Genomic DNA, 16,901 nt, shown 5'->3' on the forward strand with positions numbered 1-16,901 from the left:
AAAATTGGTAAGAGGCTTTAATGGAATGAATTTAACAGATAATGTTTTGTCGTTGTATTCAGACAAGAAAGTTCTTTGAGGTTATACAAGCCAAAATCATAATGATCTATGATAATGAATTGGGGGACAAAAATTGTCTGTTCCTTTATTGCTGTAAAAAAATTATTGAGACAATCTCTATACAGACGCTACTCAACATGCGTCACTAAAGCCATTTTGCAGGCATGTCTAACATCATCATCGTGGTAACCACAAGAGCTGGCAATGGTTCTACGAACTACTTAGGCTTACGTATGACAGTAAAAATCTGTCATCCAAGGTTTATACTGCAATAAATCTGCAACACAAATTATGACAAAACAGTGTAGATAGTTTTGGTGATTATAAAAGAAATAATCACCAAAACTATCTACACTGTTTTGTCATAATTTGTGTTGCAGATTTATTGCAGTATAAACCTTGGATGACACATTTTTACTGTCATACGCAAGCCTAAGTAGTTCGTAGAACCATTGCCAGCTTTCCAAAGTTGAGCTGCACCGCATCCTTATCCACTCACCTGTTGAAATGAGTCCTCAAACAGAGTCTGTCGGGATACGGAGATTTTCACATGACTGGGAAGCGCGTTGGACTGCGTAAAGAGGCCAGAAAAAAAGAGGAGCCCATACATTAATTTGCAGATGCTAAATGACAAAAGTGTTGCACTAGCATAAGGCCTGTGGTGATTTGAAGAACTCACATGACACAAGAAGCGGAACTGGTGATATTTCCACCTGAAGCTGCGGTCGTACGCTCCCGGAGACCCACCCTGTCTCGAACTAAACAGGAACACAGAAAATAAAGCCAAAGCACTATGAGAACATTCTGATGTCATCTGTTCCATGAGTGTGTGGCGCTTCAGACACTGGCACAGACTTCAGATCAACATTAGCTCTTAAACCCACATGAGCAATAAAAAGGAAAACAGGATAAACTAAGAGTTTACAAATGGCAGAATAAAGTCAGCCATGACACCAATTCCATAAACAGGTGAAAGTGACGCATCATTCAAGACGGAATGTGGGATTCAGATCAGATAAAAATCTGTCGTTTACACAGGGTAGATTTAGGGAGTCTGGTGCTGCACAGCCGTGATAACACAAGATAACACAAGCAAAAGGCATTTCACTTCAGTTTAGAGAGAGGGAAAGTCTGAGGAATGAAACATATTTAAGACAACAAAAAGATGCATGAAAGGAACAAAGGAGATACTGAGAGAAACAAAGAAAGAAAAAAATAACACTAACATTGTGTAAGTATATATATATATAATATTCAACAATATTATTGATCTGACTGTACTGACGCTGTTGTATGAGAACAACTATTTACAACGGAACTGAACCAACACTGAACTGACTTCAGCTGAACAGCAGCCGAAATGCATAATTTTCCTGTTTATCACTGTTTTATGTATGTATAATGTATTGTATAAAGCGCTATAGAAATAAAGGTGACCTGACCTGATGTATATATACAAATTATACACTACCCTAGCAAAAGTTTGAGGGAAAAAAATAATAATAACAAAAACAATTTTGTAAGAAGTCCCTTCTGCTCACCAAGGCTGAATTTATTCTATCAAAAATACAGTAAAAACAGTAACATTATGAAATAATATTACAATTTGTTTTCTATTTTAACATGTTATTTATGCCTTTGATGCAAAGCTGAATACTCAGTATCATTTCTCCAGTCTTCAGTGCCACATTATTATTCAGAAATCATTCTAATATGCTAATTTAGTGCTCAAGAATTTCTTTTTTTTATTATTATTAGCAATGTTGAAAACATTGGAAACATGGTTTTTGCTGATTAATATTCTGTGGAAACCGTGATATGCATTCAAAGTTTTGGGGCAATTACAATTACATTATTAGCCAAGGAGATATTACATTGATCAAAGGTGACAGTAAAGACATTTATAATGTAACAAAAGATTTCTATTTATCAAAGAATCCTAAAAATCTTTTTACTATGGTTTCCAAAAAAATATTAAGCAGCAAAAACTATTAACATGAATAAAACATTAAGAACCATTATTAATAATTGAGCACCAAATCAGCATATTGAGAGATCATGTGACACTGAAGAAAATTTTAGATAACAGTTATTTTATATTGAAATTTCACAATATTACTTAGTGAGCAGAAGAGACATCTTTCAAAAATAGTAACACTTTACAATAAGGTCTCATTTACTAACATTAGTTGATGCATTAGTTAACATGAACTAACTATGAAAAATATATCTATTAACCAAAACTAGATGTTAGTTCATCTTAGATCACAGTGCATTCAATAATGTTAACAAATACAACTTTTTGATTGCAATAATGTATTAGTAAATGTAGAAATTAACATAACCTAAGATGACTAAATGCTGTACAAGTATTGTTTATCGTTAGTTCACGTTAACTAATGTAGTTAACTAAAGTTAACAAACGAAACCTTTTAAATTGTTACCAAAATTTGAAACTTTTGAATGGTAGTGTACATATAGTTTATATAAAAATGTTGAACTTTATTATGTGTCATAGACCTACATTATATTGGCCATCTGCTCTAATTTTCTCAAGATATATTGAAAAGCTCATATACGTGGATGTGAACCTCCCGCAGACTGTGAAGTTGCTGTGAACCCCTTTCACCATCAGGTCCTTGATCTACTGTATGTGTGTGTGTGTGTGTCTCTCTCGCAGTGAACTCCTGCCTTCACATGCAATCAAAACAAGCACTCTAAACTATAGCGTGTGTGATGTTTACCCTGACTCAAAGCCCGGTCGAGGGTCTTTAAAGGTGGTGGTGCGAGAATTGTGGTCCACAAAGTATCGCACCCCCTCTGCAGTGTACTTCATCTCCCAGCCGGGCGGCAGGGGCGGCTCCTGGATCATCCTGCAAACGGAGGAGGGCAGTGAGAGCAGCGCACCCTGCTGGACGCTACACACACAAGACTAGGGGGGGGGGGGCTCAAATATAGAGTAACATGCGGTTTTTCTGAACAATCTAAAACGCAATGTACAAATAAACAAAATGCAAAAATAAAAAAATGAGCAAACAAATAAACAATGTTTTGCAGCTTAAGTGGATGAGTTTGATCATGTGTGGTATTCACTGGGTCTCTATCAAAGGACTGATAAGAACATACCAGTGTGGGTGAGCAAGCAACTAGACAAAACTAGCTAACGCAGCTGCCTAAACAATCATGCTGCTTTTCCCAGTCGTTTTACAGAGCCAGGCATTAAAAGTGAGATCCACACAGCGTGTGTAAACTGCATGGCCGAGAATCGTCCGCTTTGATGGGAAAAGGCCTGTTTGACTGATGTAAGGCCATTAAGAGCAGCTCATATGTTATGCTATATTTAAGTTGTGGGCAAATCTGAAATTGGAAAATGTTTTTGAAAAGAGATTTATGCTTATGGATATGCTGCTCATTTTAACAGCCCGGAAACTACAAACACGACCTTGTTTCCAAGTGGGCGATAGCAAATCAGACTAGAGCTGGCACTTTTTTTTTCTTTGGCACATTATATGGCGTGACATTATTATTTAGTGTCAGTATTTGAGATGTCATATATGTCAATAACAATGTCTCACATTGATAAAAGCATGTTGCATGTAGAGTTAAGATTTTTAGCTACCTATCATTAGTAACTTGTATTGCCAACTATATTTTCTAATGGGTTGCTTAACTGAATTATGACCTGCTTAGCAGTTTCAAAGTCACTTCCCCAACTGGTAAACTGACGCTTGACCAAGACACACACACTATTTACACCCACTGAGTGAAGTCTGACAAACTCCACTGGAATCTACAGATCACTTGCTATGGACTGTAAGGATCATGTGACAGGAGGACATGATTACCCTTGGGTTCGAGGGTCCTCCCACTGCGTAGTTCGGGTGTTGTGATTGACATAGTACACTCTTCCGTTGTCCTGGCGTTTCTCTGAGGGAAAAGAGAGCACATTTAGAAGTTCATTTTCAGCGTACATATTATTACGTGCAGCTGTTTTGCATTCATAATGGTTGCAAACATACTTTAAGCTTAACGGTCAGTCTTAGCCCGAAACCAAGATAAAATGCTATGTGTGATGTATAAGGTGGTTATGCAATAATTATGCATTACAAAAGTAAATCAATTGAGCACATATTCATATTAAACTGCTCATTAAAGGAACTGTTAGAATCTAAAAATTAAATCTGTCATTATTTCCTCACCCTTGTGTCATACAAACACACATACCATTTACCTTTTTTTTTTTTTTTTTTTACAAAGTAACTGCTATTTACTCAATTTAAGCTGTTTTTCCACTAATAATTTCCCCCATCTTGATGGATTGGGTGAACAATTGCTTATCATATTGAAAAATATACAAAAGTAATGTAATCTCCCCATTGGCTGATGGGTAAGACGGTGTCAAATCTGACAGAGCTGACTGAAAACTCACGAGTCAGTGGGGCATCTCACTAGTGCGTGCTCCAACATACCTTCTCACATCTCACTTCAGCTTTCGATTTGAGTTTAACAAGAACAGAGAAACCTTCACGCTTTAAAGAGCAAAAAAGAAAAGAGCAAATCTGCTGGCCAATTGCTTTTCCACACAGAAAGAAGTGTGTGTGTCCCGTGCCCCTCACCCCCTCATCCACTCTCCGTCTGACATCTTGTTTTCATTAACAGTGGTTTGTGGAGCACACAGTAGCCCTCACATTACTGCACACACAACACTCTCTCTTTCTGCCTTTCCCTTCTTTAACCCCCTCGTTCCCAGCTCCCTTTCACAGTTATATTCCTCAACTCTACTATACTTCTGAAAAAAGAAATTTCTTCTTTTAACAGAAATAAGAATTGAAATATTTGTTTTGTTTTTCAACAACAGATAAGGATACAGATATATTTTTAATTTTAAGTGTAAGAAAAAATAACATGTAAAGATGTGATTTTAATTACATCATTAAAACATTATTTTAAATAATAATTATAATGAATTGTATTACACATGTCTCTAATGAAACAAAATGTTTTGCATAATTAGCACTAAACTGTATTCTTGACAAGCAGTTTCCTATAGTGCACAAGTCTCATGTCTATAATCGAATCACTCGCGTCCAAAGAATACTTCATTTATTTATTCAGCAAGTATCCATGTAATAACAGCCTCTGCTTCATGTTGGGGTTTATTTTGTGGCTGATTGTACATTAATCTTTACTGTTATATGCATGTACACGGCTGCTTTGTGAGCAAAATGATTGCAAATTTATTCTTTGTTTTGGGTTATGTTCAACTGTTAATCATAATATGCTATGTGTTACGTAAAAAGCAATACATAAAATACCGGTAAGTTACTTCACTTGATAGCTGTTGTTTCCTGTAGACCACAGTCAGTTTTTGTTATGGTGATGTGATCCACCAAATTCTACTATTTATCAGTAGATGCAGTACTAGAAAAGTATGAATACTGGAAAAAACAACTTAGGCCAAGCTGATTATAGGCCTCTCTCTTCTACTAAAGTTAACATAAATTTAAAAAAACTCACATTGAGCTCATAAGAGACACCTCATGAGTGACGACTTACCCCATCCTGGAGGAAGAGCACCGAGCGGGTCATTCTCCACTGCAACTCCAGACGGCTGTGAGGGACAAACAGAGAGAGAGAGAGAGAGAGAGACTGGAGTTAGGACACACTTTCTGAACCCCCCTCACACACCAGAACCCGCAGAAACCAGTTCAAATAAACTACCAACCCAAATAACAGCAGGAATAGACAAATTACAGCTGTACTGCAAAAACCCCTGTGGGACAAGGTGCTGACTCTAAGAGGTGTTTCTAGAAGGCTATGAACCCAACAGATCACAGAGTTTGCCTCCACTTCTCAGAACGGAGACTGACAGAGGTGTTCAAGTGCCTAGCTAGCACCGTCCAAATGCTACATGCCCGCTACAGGCAGAAGACGACACACACACTGACACACACACGCATGCAGCGTTCCAGTGATCTCACTGGCTGCTGGAAAACCCCACCCTGTCTCCATCCGCCCAATCGGGACCCCACCCATGCCTCGTCCTCTTCTAGCGGAGCTGTGAAATACACAGGGAGGCGCGATGTCTGAGCGCACTGAAGTGAACATTCATGAGCGCTCCAGATGGCCCAGCCCCCCACCGGACAAAAGCACCTTTATTCACACACCGTGGCCGTGTTTACTCGGAGCGCACATGTGTGTGTGTTTGGCACTGAAAACATCCACCCAGTGTGTGTGCTTTAGGCATAATTATAAATGAAAAACAGACAAACACACTCTGTGGGCATGTTTGTGAATTTATACCCTGAACGTGGTATAAAAACGTATAGAGTAGATTTAAAAACGTTATTTTCTTTTAAGATAACATTACAAAGCTAAATGAATCGCGGGCTTTTAAAACCGCTGGCTAAATCCAAGTATTTTCATACATGCGAAACTACCCAACGTCATGAAACTCTTTTTCAATAATCAATTTTATCTACACAAAATCCAGGTAAACAGTTTAGCACTTTCAGTGTTAGGGGGTCCGTGAAAAAATTCAGAGAAAAATATAATTGAATATGCAAAGAAAAGCAAATTATTATAATATTTATGGTAACACTTTATTTTACAGTGTCCTTGTTACATATATGTTACATGTACTAACCATAATATTAACAGTAAATTATGCATAATTGCATGCAACTAACCCTCAACCAAACCCTAATCCCACCCTAACCCTACAGCAAGTACATGTAGTTGCTTAATATTACTCAGTACTTAAATATATAAATACACTGTAACAATGACACCTTAAAATAAAGTGTAGTTATAAATAAATAATATAATAGATATAATTAAATTTACAGAATTTGACATTAACGTTTTATTCTGTTTTCTAAAGACTTAAAGATTACAGTTACTTATATTTTATATAGTTATATTTTATGCTTCTCTTCATGTTTATATAACTTAACAGCACCCTAATGATGGGTAGAAAAAAAGGATACAGTACATATAAATATGTAAATATATTCCAGATAATACTGCATGCATTTCTAACAATTTTAACTGTTCAAATGGGTCTTTAAACATGATTATGTATATGAATTAGGATAGGACAAAGAGAACATCAATATCAACCCCTGCTCTAAGAAACAGTAGTCTCGCTGCGGTCGTCTGTGTTCCCGGTGTTCGTCCGTTCACTGATTACATTACTGCAAATTAAAGGCCTATACCAGAGTATGTGTGATTGCAAATTCAAAAGAAAAAGAGAAAAGCGAGCGTGCGCGCATTTAAAATACTAATACATTTTAGCTCACCTGCCCTGTGTTATCGATAATACCACTGTGAACATTTCCTCACCGTGACATCCCTAACAAACCCTAGAGTAATGCTCTCATAGAGTCACAGTTTCAGGGGAATCAACCCATAAAGTCTTCATTATTGTTGTCTCTGCTGGTATATCGGCACTTTAACATCTAACCGCTTCAATAAAGGTTTAATGTTGCTATATAGGTAGAAAAATAAAGGATTTCTCTGGGGGACAAAATCCTTTTCTTTTTTTTCAGTTTACTCTAGCTTGAGAAAAGCACTAAAAATGCAATGACCACTAAAAATCATGATAGTTTTGCCATTTTCCTATGGGCCTTACAGTGTCATTACATTCATTTTAAACTCCAGAGGCGTTCCTATGGTTGCAGCCAAGAGCTCTGACTAAGCAAAGTTTCTCACAATAGCCATTTCAATATTGTTCTGCCCTTTTTCAAGTTATTTCATCAGTTGTGCTTGTGGATGAGGCGTATCTGAAAGCCCACATCTTCATTTATGAATCATTACCAGTTGTATGCCTTAGTTGGGCTAAAGATGGTCAAAAATGAGGGGGATGTTAAAAACTAGTGTGTCAGTATGCCCCACCCTCAGCACTTTCTATGACTAAAAAAGGTAGGAAAAAAATGAAAGAAAAGCATGACATCATCTTCACTCCCTCTGCACGACCATTAGATCCAAACCAACCCTCAAAGAAACAGAGAGAAAGAGAAAGAAAAGTGATGGCTTGGAGAAAGAGAGAGTGAGCAAATACATAAAAAAGAAGACAGAACAAAACAGAATAACTCACTGAGATATAGAAGGCTCAATGTCCATACAACTGGAAACAGAATAAAAACTTTCCTTTCTCTTAAAGGAGCAGTTCATCCCCCAGATTAATTCTGCCACGAGTCAGGGTGGCGCCATATTTAATGTTTGACAGGAATGAAAACGATGCATTGAGGGACAGAAGTACAGTGCATTCAATAGATTGTACTGTTGTTTAACAACATGCCAATTGTTCAGCTGACAAAACTTTTTTTTTTTTTTGAAAGTTGAGAGTTTTGAAAATTACATGATCTAGAACCTTAATGCAGTATGCACCACTGTAAAGACAGAAGTCTATCCCTCACAGTCTCATTTTCATCTACGTAAAATTCAATATGCCGTAAAATTGTTGAGTTAGCTTTCTACCATATGCTAAATTTACAACCGTTTTTCATTTTTTATTTATTTTGCTAGTAAACTTGCATTCTTTTTCTTTTCTAGTTTATATTGGGCCTTTGAGCAATAATTCCATTGATCTTTATAATGGAAGTGAATCAATCAAAACTAACTTTATCTGGACAATAACTTTATTCTAGAGCTGCTGTAAAGCCAAAACAATCTCTGTTACTTTAATTTCCTATTATCACTGTAAAGCTGTTTTGAAACAATCTATCTCGTTAAAAGCGGGCTATAACTATATCATTACTATTGGCCAGCATCACACACATGACCAGTGTCGGCCAATAGTGAGCCTATGTGCTGACGTACAGTACTGTGCAAAAGTCTGTGCAAAAAAATGGTTTTAAGTCAGTTATTTATATCTTTTGCTGTAGTGTGTCAGTAGGAAATATCAGTTTACATTTCCAAACATTCTTTTTGCCATTAATTGTAATAATCCAGTGAGATTTGTGTACAGTATGCACAAGGAATCTGACAACAAACCTTCCTGCAAAGCTACAGTACTGTGAAAAGTACTGGCACTTGTGTTAAAATGCTGTAAAGTGAGAATGCTTTCAAAAATAAAATCACAAATTGAATTTATTTATGATTTAACTTCTATTAACTAATTCAAATCAATATATGGTGTAACGACCCTTTGCGTTTAAAACGGCTTTTGTCCAGGTTTTGCACATAGTTTTTCGGGTAGCTTTGCAGGAAGGTTTCTTCAAGCATCTTGGAGACGTTCCCGCAGTTCTTCTGGATTTAGTCTGTCTCAGTTTTTTTCTGTTTCTTCATGTAATCACAGACGGACTCGATGATGGTGAGATCAGATCATCCTGGCTGTTGTCAGATTGCACAGTACTGTGCAACACAGAAGCGCTGTGCTGTTACGCTAAGTGAACTCACTCAGGGCCACAAAAGAAAATGAATAGTTGAATAAAGTCGTTATTTTTGTTTTGTTTTTGCACACAAAAAGTATTCTCGTTGCTTGATAAACTTAAAGTTGAGCCACTGTAGTCACTTGGACTATTTTAATGATGTCTTTACTAACTTTTCTGGGCCGGCAGATGAAATTACCTATCAGCCTATGGAGGAGTGAGACAGCTCTCAGATTTCATCAAAAATATCTTAATTTGTGTTCCGAAGTTGAACGAAAGTCTTACAGAACAACATGAGGATGAGTAATTACTGACAGAATTTTCACTTTTGGGTGAACTAACCCTTTAATTCCTTTATACCGGTACTTTCTGATTCCTTTATCCACTTGGATGGAGAAGTGGATTTTTAGTGACAATTCTTTCCACAACATTAAAAACTCCCACAAGACAGGCTTATATTGAAACAGCGTGAGGTAAGTTGGGTCAGCTCCTGCAGAATGCAATAGCGTATCATTTTTCAAGAAAACATTCTATTGTTTTCCACAGAATGAAAATACATATTAACAGCGGTCAAGCTCCAAAATGCAGTCCTTGCAACTTGTACACAATATTCTAAATCTTACGGTAGCTTTAAACAGACCCACATTTAATTCATTATTCATCTTCTCATCCTCCGAAGCTCATTTTTGGAGCTTGAGAGACATGATCACTACTATTGTTGCTCAGAAAATCTGTCTGAAGATTCTAAAAACAACACAACAACTAATATACTATATATATACACACATACATACACACACACACACACACACACACACACACCCACCAGTATATATAATGTGTAAGCATAAGGAACCACAGTGAAAGCTGAGGACCGGAAGCGCCTTTTAAATGATATAATTCTCTCAGGAGAACCTAATGAGCTGCAATTAGCACACAAAAAGCCCAGTGTGCTGTGTGTGCTGTGTGTGCTGTGACGTGAGCCGGGGGCAATAGAGTGAGCTGTGTTGTGTCAATGGCAGCGTCCTGTGTTCTCGAACTCGACTGCACACTGCCAGCGCATGTAATGTTGGAATCAGCTGTCACATTTGACACTCATGTGAGGATTAAACCAAAGGCCTCATGAATAAATGCAGTGAACTACCACGTAAACTTCATAACATAATCATTTGTTGGCAAAAGTAGAAACAGAAGTTCTTCTGTAGTAGCATTTAGGTGTTTTTACACAGACTGTGTTTAATGCTACTCAGAGGTGGCATAAATGTATTTACACAGCAATTACAATTTTCATTTAGTTTGGCTTTTATGCGGCATTATGTCTTTACAAAGAATTTTGAGCAGGCACAGAGCAGCCTTACTGTATGTTACAGACATTAAACGATTACAACAGAAGCATAACAGTAATATTGTTAAATATTTTCTATTTGAATCAGAGTTTCCGCTAGAAAAAAATGGTGCCGGTCAAAGTGACCGGCAGAGGTTTCGTTTTCCGGACATTTTGATGATATGCCGGTCAAGTATCGCCTCTTAATTAGTCAAGTTGAGGAAAACTGGAGGCAGGCTATGTAACTTAAAAAATGACATAATCAGGCCGAATGCAACATGTTTATTAGCCTAACTTTCAAGACGGAAAAAAACATTTTCTACTATGGTTCGTTTCTTCATTCGGATCTATTTGCGATCCATTCCATTCTAAACAAACAACGCAGTTTATATGCTTCGTCCTTGTTTCATTATTCATTAAGATAATAATTAATAAATGCACGCATAATTATCAGTGAACTTGATAAATGTTGCAGATATGTTTTACATGCATGCACAAACAAATGCCTTTCAACTTATGTGTGCAAAATTCTGAATAAAATGAATGTGCAGCAATTTGTACAAATAGAGAGTCTGTAGGCCTACTGTGTTGTTGCCATTAAATAAGCGCATTTAGTTTCATATTTGTTAAAATATTATAGTGTTATTTTTTCATCTATGTTGATTATGAAAAGTGAACCGCACGAGTAAGATAGGATGAGCAATATCGAGAGACATGGAGCGGGTCAGACATGATTTTGACCACTTAATTAAGTTTTGTTTTGCAGAAAGACTTTTTTTAAAGTGAATTTCGTTTTGTATAAATTGTATCTTAATTTTAGTGATGCTCCGATCAGCATTTTTGGGGCCGATCACCGATTACCGATCACCAAAATCATGATCTGCCGATTGCCGATCACTGCCGATCACAGAATGGAAATATGCTAGAGTCAAGAAAATCTTGAAGAACCACCAATATTTATTTAATTGTAGTTAGAAAACAAGATAACATAAGGCTACTGTAGGCCACCTTTTCCAAATAAGGCACAGTATAATTTTTCAAAACAAAGAGGGGTCAGGCAGACTACAATGGATGTAGTTGAGGAACTAACTACATCAGATCCAAAAAATAAAATAATGACAATGACATTTGAGGTTATTAAAACAGTAAGTCCCGCCCCTCGACTGCCAAAAATAAAAGTGTTTGAGCGAGCAAAATCAGCAGGCGAGAGGAGATCAAGCGCGAGTGTGTGGGGAATGATCATGCGCGCGCGCGAGGGCAGAGATGTCATGCGCCCGCGCAGGGTTTGAATGAGCTCGCGAGTTCCCGTTTCCTCGCGCGTAGATCTGTTATCCTCTCGCGAATGTCATTTACCGCGCGCGCCAGCATCAGTTGTGCGCTCGTTTATAATTGCCATTGAATTGCCGTCATAGGAGAACTCATTTTGCCACTGTTAAGCAAGCTCTGCTCTGCTGTTGTGTTGTCGCGCATGCGGAAAAGTTGCGCGAGTTATTTACGTCACGTGATCGGCTTTTTTGATCGGCGCTTTTGGGGGTTGCCGATCAAGCTATTTTTTGCCAATATCGGCCGATCATGATCGGCGGCCGATCAATCGGAGCATCACTACTTAATTTTAATATTTTTTTTATCAACCAATTGCCTGGATTTAATAAATAAAAATATTTAAATATAGCAGACAACACAATCATAGAGGCGCCCGCGCGGTCACTTGCATTGCTCGTGAACAGGAGCGCATCTCATCCTAACTTAACGAAACTCAGCATATGCCTCACAGACATGAAATATATCTTAAGAAAGCTTGAAATGTCTTTTTAACAATTTAAAACGAAAAGAAATAGGCTACTCTCTGGTTATGTAATCCATGATGTGCATTTCTCTCTATAGGCGCGTTCACTACTACGGAGATGGCGATCGTCAACTTCATCTTTACAGCTGTTGTTGCTGTTAATAAACTAAAAATAATAGGCCTATAATTTTATTAAACAATAAATTAAATGAAATTGTAATTGTATTAAAAAAGCAACAAAAAATTCCTGTTTAATTTTTTTTTAACCTATGCTAATTACGCATTAAATTCAGGTAGGCTACTGAGTCGCTGTCCTCAGTGCCGCAGAAAAGCGCTGAAATGGAGATGAAGGGGAACCCGTTTTTTTTTTTGGGGGGCTTATTTTAACTGGCCCATCCAGTTTTCTGGGGGCCCACCTACAATCAAAATCCTGGCGCCGCTAGTGCACTGATGTAATCCATGATGTGCATTTCTCTCTATTAGCGCGTTCACTACGGAGATGGCGATCGTCAACTTCATCTTTACAGCTGTTGTTGCTGTTAATAAACTAAAAATAATAGGCCTATAATTTTATTAAACAATAAATTAAATGAAATTGTAATTGTATTAAAAAAAGCAACAAAAAAATCCTGTTTAAGTTTTTTTTTTTTTACTTAAATTCAGGTAGGCTACTGAGTCGCTGTCCTCAGTGCCCAGAAAAGCGCTGAAACGGAGATGAAGGGGAACCCGTTTTTATTTTATTTTTTGGCTTATTTTAACTGGCCCATCCAGTTTTCTGGAGGCCCACCTACAATCAAAATCCTGGCGCCGTTAGTGCTTCGCAGCGGTCTGTTATCAAGAATTAACAGACCGCATTCCACATTGGAATTCAACCAAGCCATGTAATAATGTTTAATAACTTTCAAACGGTAGAGCCTGTTCCTTTATAACATAGCCAAAGGTCAGTGTATTTTTGCTTATACATTTTAGGCTTATTCTCAAATTCAGATTGTGTTAGGGGGGCGGGATTATTAGGCAATTTTAATCGGACAATTTGACCGGAGAGATTTAATTTTGTCGGACATTTAATTTTTTTTCCGGCCAATGTCCGGCAATTACCGGACAACGGAAACCCTGATTTGAATATTTTAAAATGTATTAATTTTCAGCATCATTACTCCAGTCTTCAGTGTCACATGATCCTTCAGAAATCATTCTAATATGATGATTTGATGCTCAAAAACATTCAATTACTATCAATCTTGAAAAACCGTTGTGTACAATTATTATTATTTTTTCAGGATTCTTTGATGAATAGAAAGTTATATTTCATTAATTTGAAATAGAATATTTTGTAACATAATAAATGTCTTTACTGTAACTTTTAATCAATTTAATGCATCCTTGCTGAATAAAAGTAGTGATTTATTTTATATTAGAATGATTTCTGAAGGATCATGTGACACTGAAGACTGGAGTAATGATGCTGAAACTTCAGCTTTGAGCGCAGGAATAAATTACATTTTAATATATATTAAAATAGAAAAAGTTATTTTAAATTGTAAAAATATTTCACAATATTACTGTTTTTTTGTATCTTTAATCAAATAAATGCAGCCTTGGTGAGCAAAAGAGACTTGTTTTAAAAACATAAAAAATCTTACTGATCCCAAACTTTTGAACGTATATGTGATGATCCATCACCCAGTCTCTCATTTGGCCTATCTGGTTGTTATTGTATAATAATCCATGAAAAATGATGTGCCTTTTTCCTTTTTGGTTTCAATAACAACCAGAGAAACCCAATGAGAGACTGGGTGATGGATCATCATGTCTTTAGATCTCATTATCAATGAACTGATGACTCTCTGCGGTGCAGAGAGACTTACACACTTTAGATTTCATTTGAAACAATGCAGTGCTTGCATAACTCGGTCCACAGAAGAGAAAAGCATTTTGGATAAGGGCAGTCTTTCTAATATTTGTTTATAATGAGCTAATTTTGGTACACAAGGTTTAGAGTGTTTATCACCAATGAAGATTCATAAAATAATGATAGTTTGCAGTTTAGGCTAAATGTGAAATTATGGCTTTTAAATATGATGTTGAACAGCTAAAATGACTCAATTTATCCTCAAACTGAATTTCTTTTACATTTTATTAGTATTAGTATTGAGCGTGTGAATGGTATCTTAACATTAAAAAGATGGAAAGCCTTTGCTTGAGTGAAAAGCAGATATAACGTACAGTATTTAGCCAATTTCATTCAGCCATTTTAAAATCCATTCAGCAATTTTTTGGTTATTTACAGAGTTTGGCTAATGACATGCTAACTTGAAATATGTTTTAGGAGCAAGGATTTAAACGACATTATTTACAAAACTTTAAAAACCTTTATGACTGAAATAATAATTTGATTAGTTGCATCATCATCATCCATGTTTTTAGTTCTTTAAATCCTTTTTAAAGTCCACTGTAGGCACTCACTGCCAGTACTGCACCATATATGATGGCTAGCAGGGCTCCAGACTAACTTTTCCACTGGTTGCACTGGTGCTACCAACTTTCTCAGTTGGACGCACCAGCACATGATTTGGTCGCAACTTTTTTTTTCAGTGCATGCCGATGAATAGTTGTCTTAATCTGCATACCCTAGTTTTGCACTGATATAAAAAAAACTGACAGTGACACGAGACCTCATGTTGGCAAAATGTTTTAATCTTTTAACTATCAAATGTAAACCATGAAAAAAATATTTAAAAAAAACTCTTAATTTGCGTGTTTCATCATCAGTGCGACATGAACGTGTACGTGACTGATAATAGGGACTGATACAACTGCAACGGCGCTCTGTTGCGTTTCATCGTCACTGAAGCTGCAGGCGCACGTATTCACACCGGAAGCGTTTGTACAGCGTCACAGCAGCGGCTCCAAAGCTGCATATAAGTGAGCATTTTTTACTAAGACAACTATATTTGTTTTTATAAACTTGATAGTCTTGAAAGTTTAACATGGAGAGGTGTAACATTCACAAGTGTAACATTCACATGTAAATTGTGAACAACAAACACTACCAAGAAAACAGCTCAGATCATGTTGTTTCAGTCATACTTCGATATGTTTACAAGACAGCAAACTCTGCGGATAAAAAAAAAAAAAAAAAAGCACACTCTCGTGTGATTTGGGTAGTGCTAGAGCTTATATAGGCTACCTGTCTGTGTATTACATAATAACTAAAAGAAAGTTTATATATCATATTTTTAGTTTTTATAATACACCATACTTTCACCCAAACTGACTAATTAAAAAAGTTTGGGTAAATCTTCTATAAATATTTTGATTCTTCATTTTCTTTTCTGACATACTCCAGTTCTTTTTTTAAACACACAAGACATGCTTATTCTGTGCATTTTGAGCACTTTTTTTGTGGGAAATCATATTTATTATGTCCATCAAAAGTGTGCTTTCACTTAATTTGAATGTGATGCTCCTGCTAGCGGTGTGAATGCAATCATTGGTTAACATACATCCCGAAAAAAAATACATGCTACTCACGCTTGCGGTGTGAAACTGCTACTTCTTGACGTTCTACTGTAACCGACTACTACGGGAGAATAGCCGATTTGGCCTAGCCGATAATACGTGACAGATTAGATAAGTCCCCACTGCAAGTGCAGGCAGGCAGACACCGATTGAGTGAGAGCGTCACCATGAACTCGAACTGAATTTGAACTCACACATTCTCAAAAAATGGTTGCATATGTTGACCATTTTGGTCGCAGTCTGGAGCCCTGGCTAGGTTACTTTATAAGGTAAAACTAGCCACTACTGTATAGATTGTGCACACAGTAATAAAAAAACCATTTGCTCATGAGGTTAATGGAATATGTTGTTTACCTGATAGAGGTATCTCTGGTTAAACTGCTGCATGGCTCCCTGGAGCTGACTGCGCTGAGACTGCCACTGCTCATAGTTGCGCACGGACTCTGCTGTGGGCCGCTGCCATGTTGTGGTTCTGGTGTTGTGATCCACATAGTAAAACCTTCCACGCTGGTCCACACGCTTCTCCCAACTACAATACAGACACGGATCACAGATTAACACCAGCTCCAGATAGGTGTATTAAGTGGCCATACAAAAAAGTGAATTGTAAATATATGTACGCAAACAGAGTTCAAGCTGAAGCCAAACTTATGTTTTCTGTTTTCTTTTTTCTTTTTCACACAATGTTGTGATCCACTGACACCACTGTTATAGCTTTATTACTTGTCTTGAACTTTCAGGGGCTGTTCTTGAAGGACACATCTTGCATATTTTCCAATGCAAACACGTACCAGAGAACACCATGGACCTTTGCCACACATGTTTTTTCAGCATC

The 16,901-nt window shown here is 37.0% G+C and overlaps 1 protein-coding gene across 2 annotated transcripts in view; it reads right to left on the minus strand.

The window, feature by feature from the left end:
* The window catches only part of wwp2 (WW domain containing E3 ubiquitin protein ligase 2), a 59,030-nt gene that overhangs the window by 9,217 nt on the left and 32,912 nt on the right, over nt 1-16,901 (minus strand). The window contains exons 10-15 of one of the 2 annotated variants that reach the window (XM_084094956.1): nt 16,421-16,595; nt 5,617-5,671; nt 3,906-3,987; nt 2,805-2,933; nt 740-818; nt 560-631 (exon numbers count right to left, since the gene is read on the minus strand). In XM_084094956.1, the coding sequence (XP_083951082.1) occupies nt 560-631; nt 740-818; nt 2,805-2,933; nt 3,906-3,987; nt 5,617-5,671; nt 16,421-16,595 (592 nt within the window). The remainder of the gene's footprint in view (nt 1-559; nt 632-739; nt 819-2,804; nt 2,934-3,905; nt 3,988-5,616; nt 5,672-16,420; nt 16,596-16,901) is intronic. The other variant, XM_084094957.1, reaches the window with a different exon arrangement.

The sequence above is a fragment of the Abramis brama genome (assembly GCF_963993115.1).
Source record: "Abramis brama genome assembly, chromosome: 20".
NCBI lineage: Eukaryota > Metazoa > Chordata > Actinopteri > Cypriniformes > Leuciscidae > Abramis > Abramis brama.